Here is a 19,154-nt window from a genome sequence, read left to right on the forward strand (position 1 = left end):
TGGTTTAAATTGGTTGATCCTTTCAGTAGGATCCCACTCTGCCAACTTAAACCAGCAGGTTATAAATCTCCACCTAGACTACATTAACAAGTTCCCCCTGGCTTGTACAAGCTCAGAAATCGGTCATTAAGGGAACTTAAAAGGAGTTTGTGTGAAAGGCACAAGGCGAGACCCAAATGCAGACACAGGAGGCAGATGGTTGGAATCTTACAATGTTTATTAATCCAAAAGGGGAGGCAAGAGAATGGTCATGGCCAGGAAAAAAACGTGAAAACCAGGAGGTACAAAGTGGCAGGCAGGTACAAAGTCAAAACTGGGAGGACTAGAGAAGGGAGAATGCAAAAAGCAGGAGAACAGGAAAACCGCTGGATGGCTTGGAAACATACAAGACAAACTGGCACAGAGAGACAGGAAATACAGGGATAAATACACGGGGGAAAATAAGCGACACCTGGAGGGGGTGGAGACAATAACAGGAACAGGTGAAACAGATCAGGGTGTGACAGATTGAGTCAGGCCTTGTGCTTTCACCTCCAGCAAAGGCAGTGTCACAGTGGCAGCGCTCCATCCCTTTAATCTGGACAGGAAAACAGACACACTGACAAATATCCGATGACCCAATAACACATCAGAGCTTTGTCACAAAAGTAAACATACCTTAATAGAAAATGACTCAAGTTAAAGTGAAAGTCACCCAGTAAAATAGTACTTGAGTAAAAGTCTACAAATATTTGGTTTTAAATATACTTAAGTATCAAAAGTAAATGTAATTGCTCAAATATACTTAAGTAGCAAAAGTAAAAGCATAAATCATTTAAAATTCCTTACATAAAGCAAACCAGACTGCACTATTGTCTTGTTTTTAGACAGGGCCATACTCCAACACTCAGACACAATCTACAAAGAAAGCATGTGTGTTTAGTGAGTCTGCCAGATCAGAGGCAGTAGACATGGCCAGGGATGTTCTCTTGATAAATGCATGAATTGGACCAATTTCCTGTCTTGTTTAGCATTGAAAATGCAATGAGTACCTTTGGGTGTCAGATCAAATGTATGGAGTGAAAAGTACATTATTTTCTTTAGGAATGTAGAGAAGTAAAAGTCAAAGTTGTCAAATATAAATAGTAAAGTAAAGTACAGATACCAAAACAACTACTGAAGTAGTTTACACCACTGCCTGGAGGCATGTCATGACTTTCTTTACCCTGAAATTACTGTAAGGATTAAAGTAGAATTGTGTTTACAGAGCAACAACCCCTAAGCACTCCATCATTGTGTCTATGATCACAATAAATGGTCACCAAATGTCATGGACAGAGTCCAGCAGTCCTTTTTCCTGAAGAGTGGCACAGATCCTTCAGGTCCGATGGAGCTGTTCTCTTTGTGGTCAGCAACACAGTGTATGTTTGTAGAGTGGCCTTGTACAGATGTCAGGCTATCCTCCAGGACATGTGCTGTTTTTCCTCTGGAACATGACACCTGTCTATTCTGAGCATGACTTCCCTGAAAGCTGCCTTACCGGCTCCTCTATTCCTTCCCTGTGGTCATACACTGTCCTATAAACCCCTCGGTGCCATTCTGAGACATGGAACAGGATCTCTGGATCCAGTTGCCTCTGCTGACTGACTGATGTCAGACTGTCTGGGGGGATGTCAGTTACCAAAAAATCTGCCTTCAGTGTGCAGTCACTTCTCACCGTAAGAATCTTGATCTCAATCACATTGTGAGGATCTCATGTTACTGTATGGTATATTGGTGTAATAATTGCATTGAATATGTCAGATTTTCCAATGTTGATTTAAGAACATCAGAGCATTCTTTGTGTGGGATCTTTATACATGGTGAGAGTTCACTGCGTTTGTCAGCTATTTGCTCATTTATTTGTGTGAAATGAAGAAAGGAATGTGGCACTGGATAAGGTCAAACTATTGTGTGCCAAGTGGATTACATACTGTATGTCAAACTTCAAATAGCTGGACAGACATTATTTGTGTGCTTGGTGTGTCTGAAGTTTGTCCAGATAAATCTTTCTCCAAGTCCAAGAGGACATGTGGTTAACACACACTGCGTGGGTCAGACAGGCCTCTAGACGGCAGACAGCTGCTTCACCTCTCCAGCGCCTGCTTCTGTGTAAATTCATTATTTTCTCCTCTCTAGATGAATGACATTCACTGGGACCGGACAGATAACGCAGTGTTTTTAACCGTGTCCAAGACGCTCTCCTTTGTTTTGGCACCGCTGCCTGAAGAAGCAGCCAGATTTCTCAGAGTTGAGATAGTACAAGCGAGATATGAGGGCTGGAGAGGGGCAAAGTTGTTGGCGGGATGCTGGAACATATGGTTTTCTTAGATTGTTGTCCAGCTCTGAGGCGTAATGTCTGCTTATCAGGGGTTGAGGGCTTACTTCCTGGTTCCCTTCAGTTCTCTCGGTAATTAACTGCATTACGTGTCATTCCCAGCCCTCCCACTGTTCTCCTTTGAGTCGTCAGCTTCTCATTGTCTTTTGAAAGCTAGAGGCTGTGTGGAGCAATAACGATGGACATCACGTCATTGTTTTGTGTTTTACTGGTCTAGCAGTATGTACTATATTGCTCAGTTTCTATGACCTTGGCTGATGTAGTAATGGGCACACTTATTAAGTTATTGGCCAGTATTTCCTGCCTTAGACCGTGTATTGCCTGGTTGGTTGTTATTAGACCAAGTCTTAATACAACCTGACACTGGTGTTGTTATAAAGGTATGTGAGGTGTTAAGGTGGCGGGTTCCTTCTCATTAAATGTGCTCTACTACCAGTCTCATTGCATGGAGCTGCATGTGTAATTGAGGGGGAATTTAAGTCACAGCTGATGGCTCATGTGGTATGGAAATGAAACCTATTTTGATTCTTACCAAGAATGTAAGCGCATGAGCAACCATGCTAATGAGAGTGTCGGTTATAACTCAAATTGAATAAATGAAACATTACAGAACATTGGTTAAACAGCTAGTGGTTAAATAATTGTTTTGTTCTCAAAGAAAATGTGCCGATTATTTACAGTATAATGCGTGTACAGGTATGTGTGTGTTTGAGGGAGTGTGTGTCTCTGGCTAGCTCCCTTTAGCTGTTCTGCCTTGGCAGGCCAGCTGTAACAGGTACATACTTCACATCTCGGGAATTCCTCCTCTGGAAACTGATAGCATGTACACTCATCCCTCTGAAAACTGCACTGGATTACCTGAGCTCAGAATAACCTTCAGGAGATATACTATATACTATAGCTCTGCCTCAGTTTCTCTGTAGCGTATACTCTGTCAGAGTCATGAGTCAAGTGTCTTTAAATAACAAAGTTGTTATGAGAACTATTATCTAATACAATAACAGGTAACTGAGACGCCTGTGGTGTACTGTGAAAGCACCAGTGATGGGTTGGTTTGTTTGATATAACAGGCATAAAATGAATAGCCAGTGTTTGCAAATGGATTAGTCATTAGCCAAGTCATAGATGGGCAGATATGATTTAAAAAACAGGTATGATTGTACAGTATGGTGAAATTGAACGTTCAGGCTCTCATAAAAACAGCTTGGAATGGCCATTGATCCCAGCCGCGGTCTGCTCTTTGTCTCTGTCTCTGTCTCTCCCTCTCTCTCTCTCGCTCTCTTTTTTAAATGTGTGTTTTTTTACGGGTGCTCTGTGGGTTGGTGCTGTCTGCCTGCTGATTGCCTTTCCATGCTGTCAGATGAAGATCATGGGTGAGGTCATGGTATTCCATCTGGGACAATGTAGCATCAGCTCTTCTAGCTGACCATACAGTGCCTTTGGAAAAGTATTCAGACCACTTGACTTTTTCCACATTTTGTTACGTTACAGCCTTATTCTAAAATGTATTAAATTATTGATTTCTCTCATCGATCTACACACAATACCCCAAAATGACAAAGCAAAAACAGGTTGAAAGGTTTGCTAATTTATTGCAAATAAAAAACGTAAATATCACGTTTACTTAAGTATTCAAACACTTTACTCAGTACTTTGTTGAAGCACCTTTGGCAGTGATTACAGCATCGAGTCTTCTTGGGTATCACGCTACAAGCTTGGCACACCTTTATTCTCCCATTCATCTCCGCAGATCCTCTCAAGCTCTGTCAGGTTGGATGGGGAATGTTGCTGCACAGCTATTTTCAGGTCTCTCCAGAGATGTTCGATCGGGTTCAAGTCCGGGCTCTGGCTGGGCCACTCAAGGACTTTCAGAGACTTGACTAGTCCCAAAGCCACTCCTGTGTTGTCTTGGCTGTGTGCTTAGGGTCGTTGTCCTGTTGGAAGGTGAACCTTCACCCCAGTCTGAGGTCCTGAGCGCTCTGGAGCAGGTTTTCATCAAGGCTCTCTCTGTACTTTGGATTGTTCATCTTTGCCTCAATCCTGACTAGTCTACCAGTCACTGCCACTAAAAAACATCCCCACAGCATGATTCTGCCACCACCATGCTTCACCGTAGGGATGGTGCTAGGTTTCCTCCAGATGTGATGCTTGGCATTCAGGTCAAAGAGTTCAATCTTGGTTACATCAGACCAGAGAATCTTGTTTCTCATGGTCTAAGAGTGTTTAGGTGCCTTTTGGCAAACTCCAAGCGGGCTGTCATGTGCCTTTTACTGAGAAGCGGCTTCCACCTGGCCACTCTACCATACAGGCCTGATTGGTGGAGTGATGCTGAGATGGTTGTCCTGCTGGAAGGTTCTCCCATCTCCACAGAGGAACTCTAGAGCTGTGTCATTGACCATCAGTTTCTTGATCACCTCACCTGACCAAGGCCCTTCTCTCCCGATTACTCAGTTCGGCCAGGCGGCCAGCTCTAGGAAGAGTCTTGGTAGTTCCAAACAATTTCCATTTAAGAAGGATGGAGGACACTGTGTTCTTGGGGACCTTCAATGCTGCATACATTATTTGGTACTCTTCCCCAGATCTGTGCCCGGACACAATCCTGTCTCGGAGCTATACGGACAATTCCTTTGACCTCATGGCTTGGTTTTTGCTCTGACATGCACTGTCAACTGTGGGACCTTATATAGACAGGTGTGTGGTTTTCCAAATCATGTCCAATCAATTGAATTTACCACAGGTGGACTCCAATCAAGTTATAGAAACATCTCAAGAATGATCAATGGAAACAGAATGCACCTGAACTCAATTTAGAGTCTCAGAGCAAAGGGTCTGAATACTTACGTAAATAAGTAAGTATAAATAGTATAAATATATTTCTGTTATCTATTTTTTATAAATTTGCAAACATTTCAAAAAAACTGTTTTCGCTTTGTCATTATGCGGTATTGTGTGTAGATTGATGAGGGAAAAGCATTAATTTAGTCAATTTCAGAATAAGGCTGTAACGTAACAAAATGTGGAAAAAGTCAAGGGGTCTGAAACCTTTCCAAAGGCGCTGTGAGGGCAGTGTGTGCTAGCTTTCATTAACCAACACAGAAAGACCTCTCCAGCAGGTCTTCATACTGTAGCTTTTAAAAAAACAATTTGTGAAGCTTGGAGCACAAACCCCTGGTTATATTTAAACTTTCCAAGCACGAGTTGTAGTTACTGTATGTCTTCGTTGGAAATGGTCTGATATTGTGATAGCCGCATATTAAAATTGCTTCCTGAAATGTTGCTTTGGGAGTACAACTACTTGTTAGTGGTAGACAAAGCGGGTGTTTACTGTAGTTCAACAGAAGTCCCTATGTTTTTTTGTTATGAAATCTATACAGAAAAAACAGTTGCAAATACCATAATTTGTCACATCTAACTTGTCCAATATAACCAGAGAACAAAGTAGGCCATTCAGGATTTTCTCACCATTTGCTGTTATTTCAACAATGGTGTGAATGGAGATGTTGTGTTGTACCACAACTTGCATGGTAAGGGGAACACCCTTACCCCACAGCAGCATAATAATACATCCTCTGCATAAACAAATGACCCTGCCCAAAGCTAATTAAAGCACCTGCATGCTATGCTGAGCCCCTCACAGCCCTCTCTCAGCACTCGTGAACATTACATCACCAAAACACACTGATAACAGCCTACAGAATGGGCCCAGAGTCATGAGCACGCCATTGGATATCTGTGGTTGAACCATTGACAGAGGTCTGTAGGCGTTGCCTTCCTTGTTGATAGAGCAGTTCAGTGCTATGTGAGGCATGCAGCGTTGGAATGCAGTCTGGGGCTTGGCTGTCTCCAGAGCGAGGCCTGTAGGGTTTTGTGTCTGACACTAGGACAGGAGCCGGGGGTCACTATGGTGTGTGTGTATCAGCCTGGGGACAAAAGTTGACACCCCTCCCACATTGTCCTCAATACGAGCTAACATCCCATTATCCAGGATGAATGACTGTAAGGCAAAGAAACAACAAGAGCGAACAGGATGCAAAATATACAGCTAGTTTGGGCCGAACAGGATTCTGTAAGATAGAATGATTTTGTTTGTATGAGAACTGGAATGTTTTCAGTGACCACAAATAGTGCTCATGTTCCAGGGAAAATCCTTTCAAACTGTATTTTTTAATTTGTTTAAATTAGCCCACGGTAATACAGTCCCAAAATGCATCATCATGAGTGACACTTTGCTTCTTGAAAATCCTATATCTTGAAAACTCAACTGCTGACATGCAAAACATTTTGAGACTGTATCAACAGTGGACTAATACCTAAAGATTGTTCCTTTAAGTATGCCTATTTAGAGTTGTTTCCCAAAATGCTTCACTGAAAGCTGTCTGAGAACCAAGACTTGGTTCAAGGACTTGACAACAGAACTCTCATGTATCTTTGCTCCAAGCTAACACCTCCCATGTGGAGTTGCTTATCATTTGAGGGGCGGCAGGGTAGCCTAGTGGTTAGCGCATTGGACTAGTAACCGGAAGGTTGCAAGTTCAAACCCCCGAGCTGACAAGGTTGTCCCCACTGTTCCTAGGTTGTCATTGGAAAATAAGAATTTGTTCTTAACTAACTTGCCTAGTTAAATAAACATAACATAAAAATGTGGCAGAGACATAATAACACTTTTCTTAATGGACAGATGGCATATCGATCTCTCAACAGCTGCTGCACAGTGGAAGAGGAGAGGTGGTGTCACTCGGACCAACTCCAGTAGGCAGCAGAGCAGTTACACTACATGACCCTTTGCTGCTCTAACAGCCTCCACTCTTCTGGGAAGGCTTTCCACTAGATGTTGGAACATTGCTGCGGGGATGTCATGTTTTGTCATTTATTATCATGTCTTGTCCCTGTGCTTCCCATTCTATTACTTTCCCTCTGCTGGTCTTATTAGGTTCTTTCCCTCTTTCTATCCCTCTCTCTCCCCCTCCCTCTCTCACTCTCTCGCTCTCTCTTCTCTCTATCGTTCCGTTCCTGCTCCCAGCTGTTCCTATTCCCCTAATCATCATTTAGTCTTCCCACACCTGTTCCCGATCCTTTTCCCTGATTAGAGTCCCTATTTCTCTCCTTGTTTCCCGTACCTGCCCTGTCGGATCCTCATTTATAATTCACCGTGCTGTGTCTATGTTTTGCCCTGTCGTGTCGTGTTTCCCTCAGATGCTGCGTGGTGAGCAGGTGTCTGAGTCTGCTAGGTTCAAGTGCCTTCCCGAGGCAACCTGCAGTTCTCGATCAAGTCTCCAGTCTGTTCTCGTCTTTACGTGTAGTATTATGCTTTTTGTTTTGTAAAGTTTATTCTGGATTAAATACTCTGTTTTCGCCAAGTCGCTTTTGGGTCCTCATTCACCAGCATGACAGAAGGATCCGACCGAGGAATGGACCCAGCGACTACAGACGCTCGTAACACTGCCGTCGAGATCCAAGGAGCCATGCTCGGCAGACACGAGCAGGAATTGTCTGCTGCTCGCCATGCCGTGGAGAGCCTGGCCGCTCAGGTTTCCGACCTCTCTGGACAGTTCCAGAGTCTTCGTCTCGTGCCACCTGTTACTTCCTGGCCTGCCGAGCCTCCAGAACCTAGGGTTAATAACCCACCTTGCTACTCCGGGCAGCCCACTGAGTGCCGCTCCTTTCTCACCCAGTGTGAGATTGTGTTCTCTCTCCAACCCAACACATACTCTAGAGAGAGAGCTCGGGTTGCTTACGTCATTTCACTCCTTACTGGCCGGGCCCGAGAGTGGGGCACAGCTATCTGGGAGGCAAGGGCTGATTGTTCTAACAATTACCAGAACTTTAAAGAGGAGATGATTCGGGTTTTTGACCGTTCAGTTTTTGGTGGGGAGGCTTCTAGGGTCCTGGCTTCCCTATGCCAAGGTGATCGATCCATAACGGATTACTCTATAGAGTTTCGTACTCTTGCTGCCTCTAGTGACTGGAACGAGCCGGCGCTGCTCGCTCGTTTTCTGGAGGGACTCCACACAGTGGTCAAAGATGAGATTCTCTCTCGGGAGGTTCCTTCCAGTGTGGACTCTTTGATTGCTCTCGCCATCCGCATAGAACGACGGGTAGATCTTCGTCACCAGGCTCGTGGAAGAGAGCTCGCATCAACGGTGTTTCCCTGCTCCGCATCGCAACCATCTCCCTCCTCTGGCTCTGAGACTGAGCCCATGCAGCTGGGAGGGATTCGCATCTCGACTAAGGAGAGGGAACGGAGGATCACCAACCGCCTGTGCCTCTATTGCGGATTTGATGGACATTTTGTTAATTCATGTCCAGTAAGAGGCCAGAGCCCATCAGTAAGCGGAGGGCTACTGGTGAGCGCTACTACTCAGGTCTCTTCATCTAGATCTTGTACTATATGTCGGTCCATCTACGCTGGACCGGTTCGGGTGCTACATGCAGTGCCTTGATTGACTCTGGGGCTGAGGGTTGTTTCATGGACGAAGCATGGGTTCGGAAACATAACATTCCTTTCAGACCGTTAGACAAGCCTACGCCCATGTTTGCCTTAGATGGTAGTCATCTTCCCAGTATCAGATTTGAGACACTACCTTTAACTCTCACAGTATCTGGTAACCACAGTGAGACTATTTCTTTTTTGATTTTTCGTTCACCTTTCACACCTGTTGTTTTGGGTCATCCCTGGCTAGTATGTCATAATCCTTCTATTAATTGGTCTTGTAATTCTATCCTATCCTGGAACGTATCTTGTCATGTGAAGTGCTTAATGTCTGCCATCCCTCCCATTTCTTCTGTCCCCACTTCTCAGGAGGAACCTGGCGATTTGACAGGAGTGCCGGAGGAATATCATGATCTGCGCACGGTCTTCAGTCGGTCCCGAGCCAACTCCCTTCCTCCTCACCGGTCGTATGATTGTAGTATTGATCTCCTTCCGGGGACCACTCCTCCTCGGGGTAGACTATACTCTCTGTCGGCTCCCGAACGTAAGGCTCTCGAGGATTATTTATCTGTGTCTCTTGACGCCGGTACCATAGTGCCTTCTTCCTCTCCGGCCGGGGCGGGGTTCTTTTTTGTTAAGAAGAAGGACGGTACTCTGCGCCCCTGCGTGGATTATCGAGGGCTGAATGACATAACGGTTAAGAATCGTTATCCGCTTCCCCTTATGTCATCAGCCTTCGAGATTCTGCAGGGAGCCAGGTGCTTTACTAAGTTGGACCTTCGTAACGCTTACCATCTCGTGCGCATCAGAGAGGGGGACGAGTGGAAAACGGCGTTTAACACTCCGTTAGGGCATTTTGAGTACCGGGTTCTGCCGTTTGGTCTCGCCAATGCGCCAGCTGTTTTTCAGGCATTAGTTAATGATGTTCTGAGAGACATGCTGAACATCTTTGTTTTTGTCTATCTTGACGATATCCTGATTTTTTCACCGTCACTCGAGATTCATGTTCAGCACGTTCGACGTGTTCTACAGCGCCTTTTAGAGAATTGTCTCTACGTAAAGGCTGAGAAGTGCTCTTTTCATGTCTCCTCCGTTACTTTTCTCGGTTCCGTTATTTCCGCTGAAGGCATTCAGATGGATTCCGCTAAGGTCCAAGCTGTCAGTGATTGGCCCGTTCCAAGGTCACGTGTCGAGTTGCAGCGCTTTTTAGGTTTCGCTAATTTCTATCGGCGTTTCATTCGTAATTTCGGTCAAGTTGCTGCCCCTCTCACAGCTCTTACTTCTGTCAAGACGTGTTTTAAGTGGTCCGGTTCCGCCCAGGGAGCTTTTGATCTTCTAAAAACGTTTTACGTCCGCTCCTATCCTCGTTACTCCTGACGTCACTAGACAATTCATTGTCGAGGTTGACGCTTCAGAGGTAGGCGTGGGAGCCATTCTATCCCAGCGCTTCCAGTCTGACGATAAGGTTCATCCTTGCGCTTATTTTTCTCATCGCCTGTCGCCATCTGAGCGCAACTATGATGTGGGTAACCGTGAACTGCTCGCCATCCGCTTAGCCCTAGGCGAATGGCGACAGTGGTTGGAGGGGGCGACCGTTCCTTTTGTCGTTTGGACAGACCATAAGAACCTTGAGTACATCCGTTCTGCCAAACGACTTAATGCCCGTCAAGCTCGTTGGGCGTTGTTTTTCGCTCGTTTCGAGTTTGTGATTTCTTACCGTCCGGGTAGCAAGAACACCAAGCCTGATGCCTTATCCCGTCTGTTTAGTTCTTCTGTGGCTTCTACTGATCCCGAGGGGATTCTTCCTTATGGGCGTGTTGTCGGGTTGACAGTCTGGGGAATTGAAAGACAGGTTAAGCAAGCACTCACGCACACTGCGTCGCCGCGCGCTTGTCCTAGTAACCTCCTTTTCGTTCCTGTTTCCACTCGTCTGGCTGTTCTTCAGTGGGCTCACTCTGCCAAGTTAGCTGGTCATCCCGGTGTTCGAGGCACTCTTGCGTCTATTCGCCAGCGATTTTGGTGGCCGACTCAGGAGCGTGACACGCGCCGTTTCGTGGCTGCTTGTTCGGACTGCGCGCAGACTAAGTCGGGTAACTCTCCTCCTGCCGGTCGTCTCAGACCGCTCCCCATTCCTTCTCGACCATGGTCTCACATCGCCCTAGACTTCATTACCGGTCTGCCTTTGTCTGCGGGGAAGACTGTGATTCTTACGGTTGTCGATAGGTTCTCTAAGGCGGCACATTTCATTCCCCTCGCTAAACTTCCTTCCGCTAAGGAGACGGCACAAATCATTATCGAGAATGTATTCAGAATTCATGGCCTCCCGTTAGACGCCGTTTCAGACAGAGGCCCGCAATTCACGTCACAGTTTTGGAGGGAGTTCTGTCGTTTGATTGGTGCGTCCGTCAGTCTCTCTTCCGGGTTTCATCCCCAGTCTAACGGTCAAGCAGAGAGGGCCAATCAGACGATTGGTCGCATACTACGCAGCCTTTCTTTCAGAAACCCTGCGTCTTGGGCAGAACAGCTCCCCTGGGCAGAATACGCTCACAACTCGCTTCCTTCGTCTGCTACCGGGTTATCTCCGTTTCAGAGTAGTCTGGGTTACCAGCCTCCTCTATTCTCTTCCCAGCTTGCCGAGTCCAGCGTTCCCTCCGCTCAAGCGTTTGTCCAACGTTGTGAGCGCACCTGGAGGAGGGTGAGGTCTGCACTTTGCCGCTACAGGGCACAGACTGTGAGAGCCGCCAATAAACGCAGGATTAAGAGTCCTAGGTATTGTTGCGGCCAGAGAGTGTGGCTTTCCACTCGCAACCTTCCTCTTACGACAGCTTCTCGTAAGTTGACTCCGCGGTTCATTGGTCCGTTCCGTGTCTCCCAGGTCGTCAATCCTGTCGCTGTGCGACTGCTTCTTCCGCGACATCTTCGTCGCGTCCATCCTGTCTTCCATGTCTCCTGTGTTAAGCCCTTTCTTCGCACCCCGTTCGTCTTCCCTCCCCCCTCCCGTCCTTGTCGAGAGCGCACCTATTTACAAGGTACATAAGATCATGGACATGCGTTCTCGGGACGGGGTCACCAATACTTAGTGGATTGGGAGGGTTACGGTCCTGAGGAGAGGAGTTGGGTTCCGTCTCGGGACGTGCTGGACCGTTCACTCATTGATGATTTCCTCCGTTGCCGCCAGGATTCCTCCTCGAGTGCGCCAGGAGGCGCTCGGTGAGTGGGGGGTACTGTCATGTTTTGTCATTTATTATCATGTCTTGTCCCTGTGCTTCCCATTCTATTAGTTTCCCTCTGCTGGTCTTATTAGGTTCTTTCCCTCTTTCTATCCCTCTCTCTCCCCCTCCCTCTCTCACTCTCTCGCTCTCTCTTCTCTCTATCGTTCCGTTCCTGCTCCCAGCTGTTCCTATTCCCCTAATCATCATTTAGTCTTCCCACACCTGTTCCCGATCCTTTTCCCTGATTAGAGTCCCTATTTCTCTCCTTGTTTCCCGTACCTGCCCTGTCGGATCCTCATTTATAATTCACCGTGCTGTGTCTATGTTTTGCCCTGTCGTGTCGTGTTTCCCTCAGATGCTGCGTGGTGAGCAGGTGTCTGAGTCTGCTAGGTTCAAGTGCCTTCCCGAGGCAACCTGCAGTTCTCGATCAAGTCTCCAGTCTGTTCTCGTCTTTACGTGTAGTATTATGCTTTTTGTTTTGTAAAGTTTATTCTGGATTAAATACTCTGTTTTCGCCAAGTCGCTTTTGGGTCCTCATTCACCAGCATGACAGGGGACTTGCTTCCATTCAGCCACAAGAGCATTAGTGATGTTGGGCACTGATATTGGGCGATTGGGCTTGGCTCGCAGTCGGTGTTCCAAGTCATCCCAATGGTGTTCGATAGTGTTTAGGGCAGAACTTTGTGCAGGCCAGTTAAGGTCTTCCACACCGATCTCGACATTTCTGTATGGATTGTCATGCTGAAACAGGAAAGGTCTTTCCCCAAACTGTTGCTACAAAGTTGGAAGCACAGAATTGTCTAGAATATTATTGTATGATGTAGCGTTAAGATTTCCCTTCACTGGAACTGAGGGGTCTAGCCGGAACCATAAAAAACAGTCCCAGACCATTATTACTCCTCCACCAAACTTTACAGTTGGCACTACGCATTCGGGCAGGTAGAGTTCTCCTGGCATCCCCCAGTCCATCGGACTGCCAGATGGTGAAGCGTGATTCATCACTCTAGAGAATGCGATTACACTGCTCCAGAGTGGTGAGCTTTTCACCACTCCAGCCGACACTTGGCATTGTGCATGGTGATCTTAGGCTTGTGTGTGGCTGCTCAGCCATGGGAACCCATTTCATGAAGCTCCCGACGAACAATTCTTGTGCTGACTTTGCTTCTAGAGGCAGTTTGGAACTATTCAAGCTACGCGCTTTAACACTTGGCGGTCCCATTCTGTGAGCTTGTGTGACCTACCACTTCGCGGCTGAGTTGTTGTTGCTCATAGACGTTTCCACTTCAAAATAACACCACTTACAGTTTACCGGGGAAGCTCCAGCAGGGCAGAAAGTTGACGAACTAGCACACCACTCCATGCAGCACACTAGCACACCACTCCCTGAGGTGGAGAGCGGGGGACGGCACTGCAGCAGGACCTGCTGGGCTGGGCTCACCTCTCCCCTGGCCAAGTCCAGCACAGCCCAGCCCTCTCCATGGATGATTTGAATAGCAAAGGCCTGCTATTCCCAAACCTCACAGAAGCCATGGTCCCCACCCAAAAAGTTCCCATATTTTTAGGAGAGGTTTCCATGTTATGCTTTTATGTTGTGCTCTGGTGTGGATTCCCTGGCATGCTTTTCAAATGTTTGATTAGTGGTTTTTGAAAGAGGGGAATGGGTTATTTTTCTAGTGTCAGTTTCATTTTTCAATATATGGTGTGTGAGGGTAATGCTACAAGTAAAAGTAAGCATATGTAAGCCTCATTCATAATTAATGAAGAGTTTTCGGTCTCTCTCAGTTAAGGTGTGGCCTGAGTACCATCCTGGCCACTCAATGATACAGAGAGGTTGTCCTCAAACTAATAATCTGTTTCACTTTTATCCTTCGGACCTGTCGAGACATCAATATTATCATAGGGAATTCAATGGCTTTGAAATCCTATAGGGGAGCGAAAAAACAAACAAACACAACTCTCAACATGGTCTCAGAGCATTTCTTATTATTCTGTAAGTTCAATTCGAGACATTACATTTAGTATGTGTTACGTTTCATATGGTATGTATTCATTTGTGGATGTTGTATGATATGTTAAGAATGACAATTTGTATGATAAGTTACGTATTGCATTTTGTACAATATGTTATGAATTTGCAAAACGTACAACATGTTACGCATTTGCAAAACCTCTAATATGTTACAAATTCACATTTGTTTTGGATAACATTAGCTAGGTGGCTAATGCTAACATTAGTTTTTTTAGTGGTTAGGTAAGGAGTTAGGTTAGGGTTAGGGTTAGCTAAAATGCTAAGTAATTGCAAAGTACCTAAAAAGTAATAAGTAGTTGCAATGTTGCTAATTAGTGCATATCACTCATACTAATTTGAGTATCCCAGTGCATTTACTATGTAATGTAGACCTATGAGACTAGACTACAACTCTAGGTAGTATATCCAGGGGTAGGTGTCCCCTTTCTGCGGATGAAAAAAATGAACCTCTGTCCAGTTTCCAGCCGCAAGACAAGCACTTTTTTCTCCCTGCTTAGCAGTATGTCCGTGTCCACTAGTGCCAAGTCAGTGATGTGCAAACAGGCATGGGCCGAACTGTCTGACCTCACTGAGCTGTCTGGTATTTTTATCCATAGATTTGGTCATTAGATTGAAATGCACTGTACTTTGTAGATGGAAACCATGATTCATTATTGTGTTGATATTCACTGTGTTATCTGTATGACCTCCTGTATTTCATTTAGTTCATAGAAATGGGAACACTATGTTTTGAAACACGTTTCTATTTTGAGATTTTGAACTTTTGGCATTGACTTTTGGAAATGTGCACTTTTCCACAGTCCATTGTTGACCAGAAATGAAGACAATCATTATCCCAGGATCTATCTAGAAACAATCAGTTAGTATGGCATGCTGTATTAGTTTGTCAGAAAATAAAAATGCTTTCTTTGAGAGCTCAAACACATCTATTCTTACACTGGAAATATAATGATATATGATTTGAAGTAAAATACATACAATGAAACCAGTTCTGTAGAAAATCAGTGATTGTTGCAGGCTGGTTAATTGACTGTTTCCCTAATTGTCTTCCCCATGCACTATATGAACTTGTCTATTCCCTCTGTGATTATTCTGAAGAAGGCCATTGAAGGCCGAAACATCAACCTTTTAAACGTACATAATAAAACTAAGAATGGTTAGAGAGGGCTGTGCCTTTTCCTGTCCAAAGCTTGACTGCTTAATTTTTTTCTCCCATTGTTCTATAAAGCCATCTGTTAAGGATTCTACACTTCTAAAGGCCGTGCGATGACATCCGACTCAATATGTTTTCTCTGTACCTCCTCAGATTGGGCATGACCATGGGGGCCAGGCTGTGGGTGTAGCCACTGAGACAGCTGGGGGACAGCGAGAGAGGAGGAAAGGCAAGCCAGCACCAGCCAAGCACCCTGCACTCCTCCTGGGAAAGATGGGGGAGACAGAGGAGGAGAAGGACCAGGCAGGGAAGCTGTTTGAGAACTTCATCCAGGCTTCCACCTGTAAGGGCACCCTGCAGTCCTTCAACCTCCTGTGCAGGCTGCTGGATCTAGACCCTCAGGACCATGAGACGTTCTACTGTAGTCTGAAGACCAGGCTCACATCCTGGAGGGCCAAAGCCCTCTGGACCAAGCTGGACAAGAGAACCTGCCACAAGGAGTACAAGAAGGGCCAAGCCTGTGTGGGAATTAAGGTAAGCTAACAGCCACTCACCATGACAATCGAAGGACACTTGCTTTGCATCATACAGAGGTGTTGTTTTTCCTCTGGTGCTTTGTGCACACTGTAGACGGAGCTCTGTTGCATGGAAGTCTTTGGAGATAAAAGAGACAAAGAACTACAAGACCATCAGTGTGAAAATTGTCTTGACTGCACAGTGCACACCCTACAGTAGTTTGAAATAAGATCCCAATATATTCATGTGGAAGTCATATTTATGAATGTTATGCATTTCACTTCTCTTTGTGTAGCTGTGAGTTGTATGACTGGTCTGACCCATTGGACTTATGATTAATCAGGATTCAAGTCACAATAGTGACAGGTGTGACTGATTCTCTGACTTTTTCCCGGCTATAATCGGTTTTAGACAATCGGCAGTTTGTCTATTCTTAGTAGAGAAGTGCTATGTTATAGGGAGAGTAGTGACTTAGGCAACGTCATGGTCATCACTTTAAACTGTACCTGTCAGGACACATTAAATCAGTTACTATCCTTTACTGCAGCTGGCGCATATAAACAACTGAGAAGGTCTGTTCTTCTGATCAGACAGAACTCAAATTTCATCTCAGTATTTACACACGTATGTTCACAAATGCACATGCATGCACGCACGCACACACACACACACAATCAAACACACACAGACACTTAAAGCATCAGCATGCTTCAGTTCGGTTGGCGCCTAGCCAAACTCACCTAGGCGAACCGAACAAGTGTGCTCACATAGTCCCTTAAAAGACCTTCTCTTGAAAAGCTAGAAAAACTAGAAAAAAGCTGCAATGGTACTGTTTGTACAGTTGAAGTTGGAAGTTTACATACACCTTAATTAACCAAATACATTTAAACTCCGATTTTCACAATTCCTGACATTTAATCCTAATAAAAATTCCCTGTCTTAGGTCAGTTAGGATCACCACTTTTTTTAAGAATGTGAAATGTCAGAATAATAGTAGAGAGAATGATTTATTACAGCTTTTATTTTTTTTCATCACATTCCCAGTGTGTCAGAAGTTTACATACACTCAATTTGGTAGCATTGCCTTTACATTGTTTAGCTTTGGTCAAATGTTTTGGGTAGCTTCCACAAGCTTCCCACAATAAGTTGGGTGAATTTTGTCCCATTCCTCCTGACAGAGCTGGTGTTTCTGAGTCAGGTTTGTAGGCCTCCTTGCTCGCACACGCTTTTTCAGTTCTGCCCACAAATTTTCTATGGGATTGAGGTCAGGGCTTTGTGATGGCCACTCCAATACCTTGACTTTGTTGTCCATAAGCCATTTTTCCACAACTTTGGAAGTATGCTTGGGCCCATTGTACATTTGGAAGACCAATTTGCGACCAAGCTTTAACTTCCTGACTGATGTCTTGAGATGTTGCTTCAATATATACACATAATTTTCCATCCTCATGATGTTATCTATTTTGTGAGGTGCACCAGTCCCTCCTGCAGCAAAGCACACCCACAACATGATGCTGCCACCCCTGTGCTCTACGGTTGGGATGGTGTTCTTCAGCTTGCAAGCCTCCCCCTTTTTCCACCAAACATAATGATGGTCATTATGGCCAAACAGTTCTACTTTTGTTTCATCTTCATCACACCAGAGGACATTTCTCCAAAAAGTACGATCTTTGTCCCCATGTGCAGTTGCAAACTGTTGTCTGGCTTTTTTTATGGAGGTTTTGGAGTAGTGGCTTCTTCCTTGCTGAGCGGCCTTTCAGGTTATGTCGATATAGGACTCGTTTTACTGTTGATATAGATACTTTTGTACCTGTTTCCTCCAGCATCTTCACATGTTCCTTTGCTGTTGTTCTGGGATTGATTTGTCTTTTTCTCATCAAAGTACGTTCATCTATTGGAGAATGAATGCCTCTCCTTCCTGAGCGGTATGATGGCTGCGTGGTCCCATGGTGTTTATACTTGCGTACTATTGTTTGTACAGATGAACGTAGTACCTTTGGCGTTTGGCAACTGCTCCCAAGGATGAACCAGGCCTTGAAATACACCCACAGGTACACCTCCAATTGACTCAAATTATGTCAATTACCCTATCAGAAGCTTCTTAAACCATGACAACATTTTCTGGAATTTTTCAAAGTTTAAAGGCACAGTCAACATAGTGTATGTAAACTTCTGACCCACTGGAATTGTGATACAGTGAATTTTAAGTGAATTAATCTGTCTGTAAACAATTGCTGGAAAAATGCACAAAGACTGTAGTTTGTTAACAAGAAATTTGTGGAGTGGTTGAAAAACAAGTTTTAATGACTCCAACCTAAGTGTATGTAAACTTCTGACTTCAAGTGTACATTTTCAAATCAAATCAAATCAAATTTTATTTGTCACATTCACATGGTTAGCAGATGTTAATGTGAGTGTAGCGAAATGCTTGTGCTTCTAGTTCCGACAATGCACTAATAACCAACGAGTAATCTAACCTAACAATTCCACAACTACCACCTTATACACAGTGTAAAGGGATAAAGAATATGCACATAAAGATATATGAATGAGTGATGGTACAGAACGGCTTAGGCAAGATGCAGTAGATGGTATAGAGTACAGTATATACATATACATGAGATGAGTAATGTAGGGTATATAAACATAAAGTGGCATAGTTTAAAGTGGCTAGTGATACATGTATTACATAAAGATGGCAAGATGCAGTTGATGCAGCAAGATACAGCAGTTTAAATTAGTACAGTATATACATATACATATACATATGAGATGAGTAATGTAGGGTATGTAAACATTATATTAAGTGACATTGTTTAAAGTGGCTAGTGATACATTTTTACATACATTTCCATCAATTCCCATTATTAAAGTGGCTGGAGTTGAGTCAGTATGTTGGCAGCAGCCACTCAATGTTAGTGGTGGCTGTTTAACAGTCTGATGGCCTTGAGATAGAAGCTGTTTTTCAGTCTCTCGGTCCCTGCATTGATGCACCTGTACTGACCTCGCCTTCTAGATGATAGCGGGTTGAACAGGCAGTGGCTCGGGTGGTTGTTGTCCTTGATGATCTTTATGGCCTTCCTGTGACATCGTGTGGTGTAGGTGTCCTGGAGGGCAGGTAGTTTGCCCCTGGTGATGCGTTGTGCAGACCTCACTACCCTCTGGAGAGCCTTACGGTTGTGGGCGGATCAGTTGCCGTACCAGGCGGTGATACAGCGCGACAGAATGCTCTCGATTGTGCATCTGTAGATGTTTGTGAGTGCTTTTGGTGACAAGCCAAATTTCTTCAGCCTCCTGAGGTTGAAGAGGCGCTGCTGCGCCTTCTTCACAACGCTGTCTGTGTGGGTGGACCAATTCAGTTTGTCCGTTGACATGCCGATGAACATAAAACTTACTACCCTCTCCACTACTGTCCCGTCGATGTGGATAGGGGGGTGCTCCATCTGCTATTTCCTGAA

At 44.9% G+C, this 19,154-nt stretch overlaps 1 protein-coding gene across 15 annotated transcripts in view; it reads left to right on the forward strand.

Moving 5' to 3' along the window:
• Positions 1 to 19,154, forward strand: part of LOC124035756 (F-actin-monooxygenase MICAL2-like) — a 52,561-nt gene that overhangs the window by 5,335 nt on the left and 28,072 nt on the right. For all 15 annotated transcript variants that reach the window (XR_006838799.1, XR_006838798.1, XR_006838800.1 and 12 more), the window contains exon 2: positions 15,334 to 15,714. Coding sequence is in view for 11 of the 15 variants with exons in the window: in XM_046349411.1 (XP_046205367.1) it covers positions 15,454 to 15,714 (261 nt within the window). In the remaining 4 variants the exon portion in view is untranslated. The remainder of the gene's footprint in view (positions 1 to 15,333; positions 15,715 to 19,154) is intronic.

This window comes from Oncorhynchus gorbuscha, linkage group LG05, assembly GCF_021184085.1.
Source record: "Oncorhynchus gorbuscha isolate QuinsamMale2020 ecotype Even-year linkage group LG05, OgorEven_v1.0, whole genome shotgun sequence".
Classification (NCBI taxonomy): Eukaryota; Metazoa; Chordata; class Actinopteri; order Salmoniformes; family Salmonidae; genus Oncorhynchus; species Oncorhynchus gorbuscha.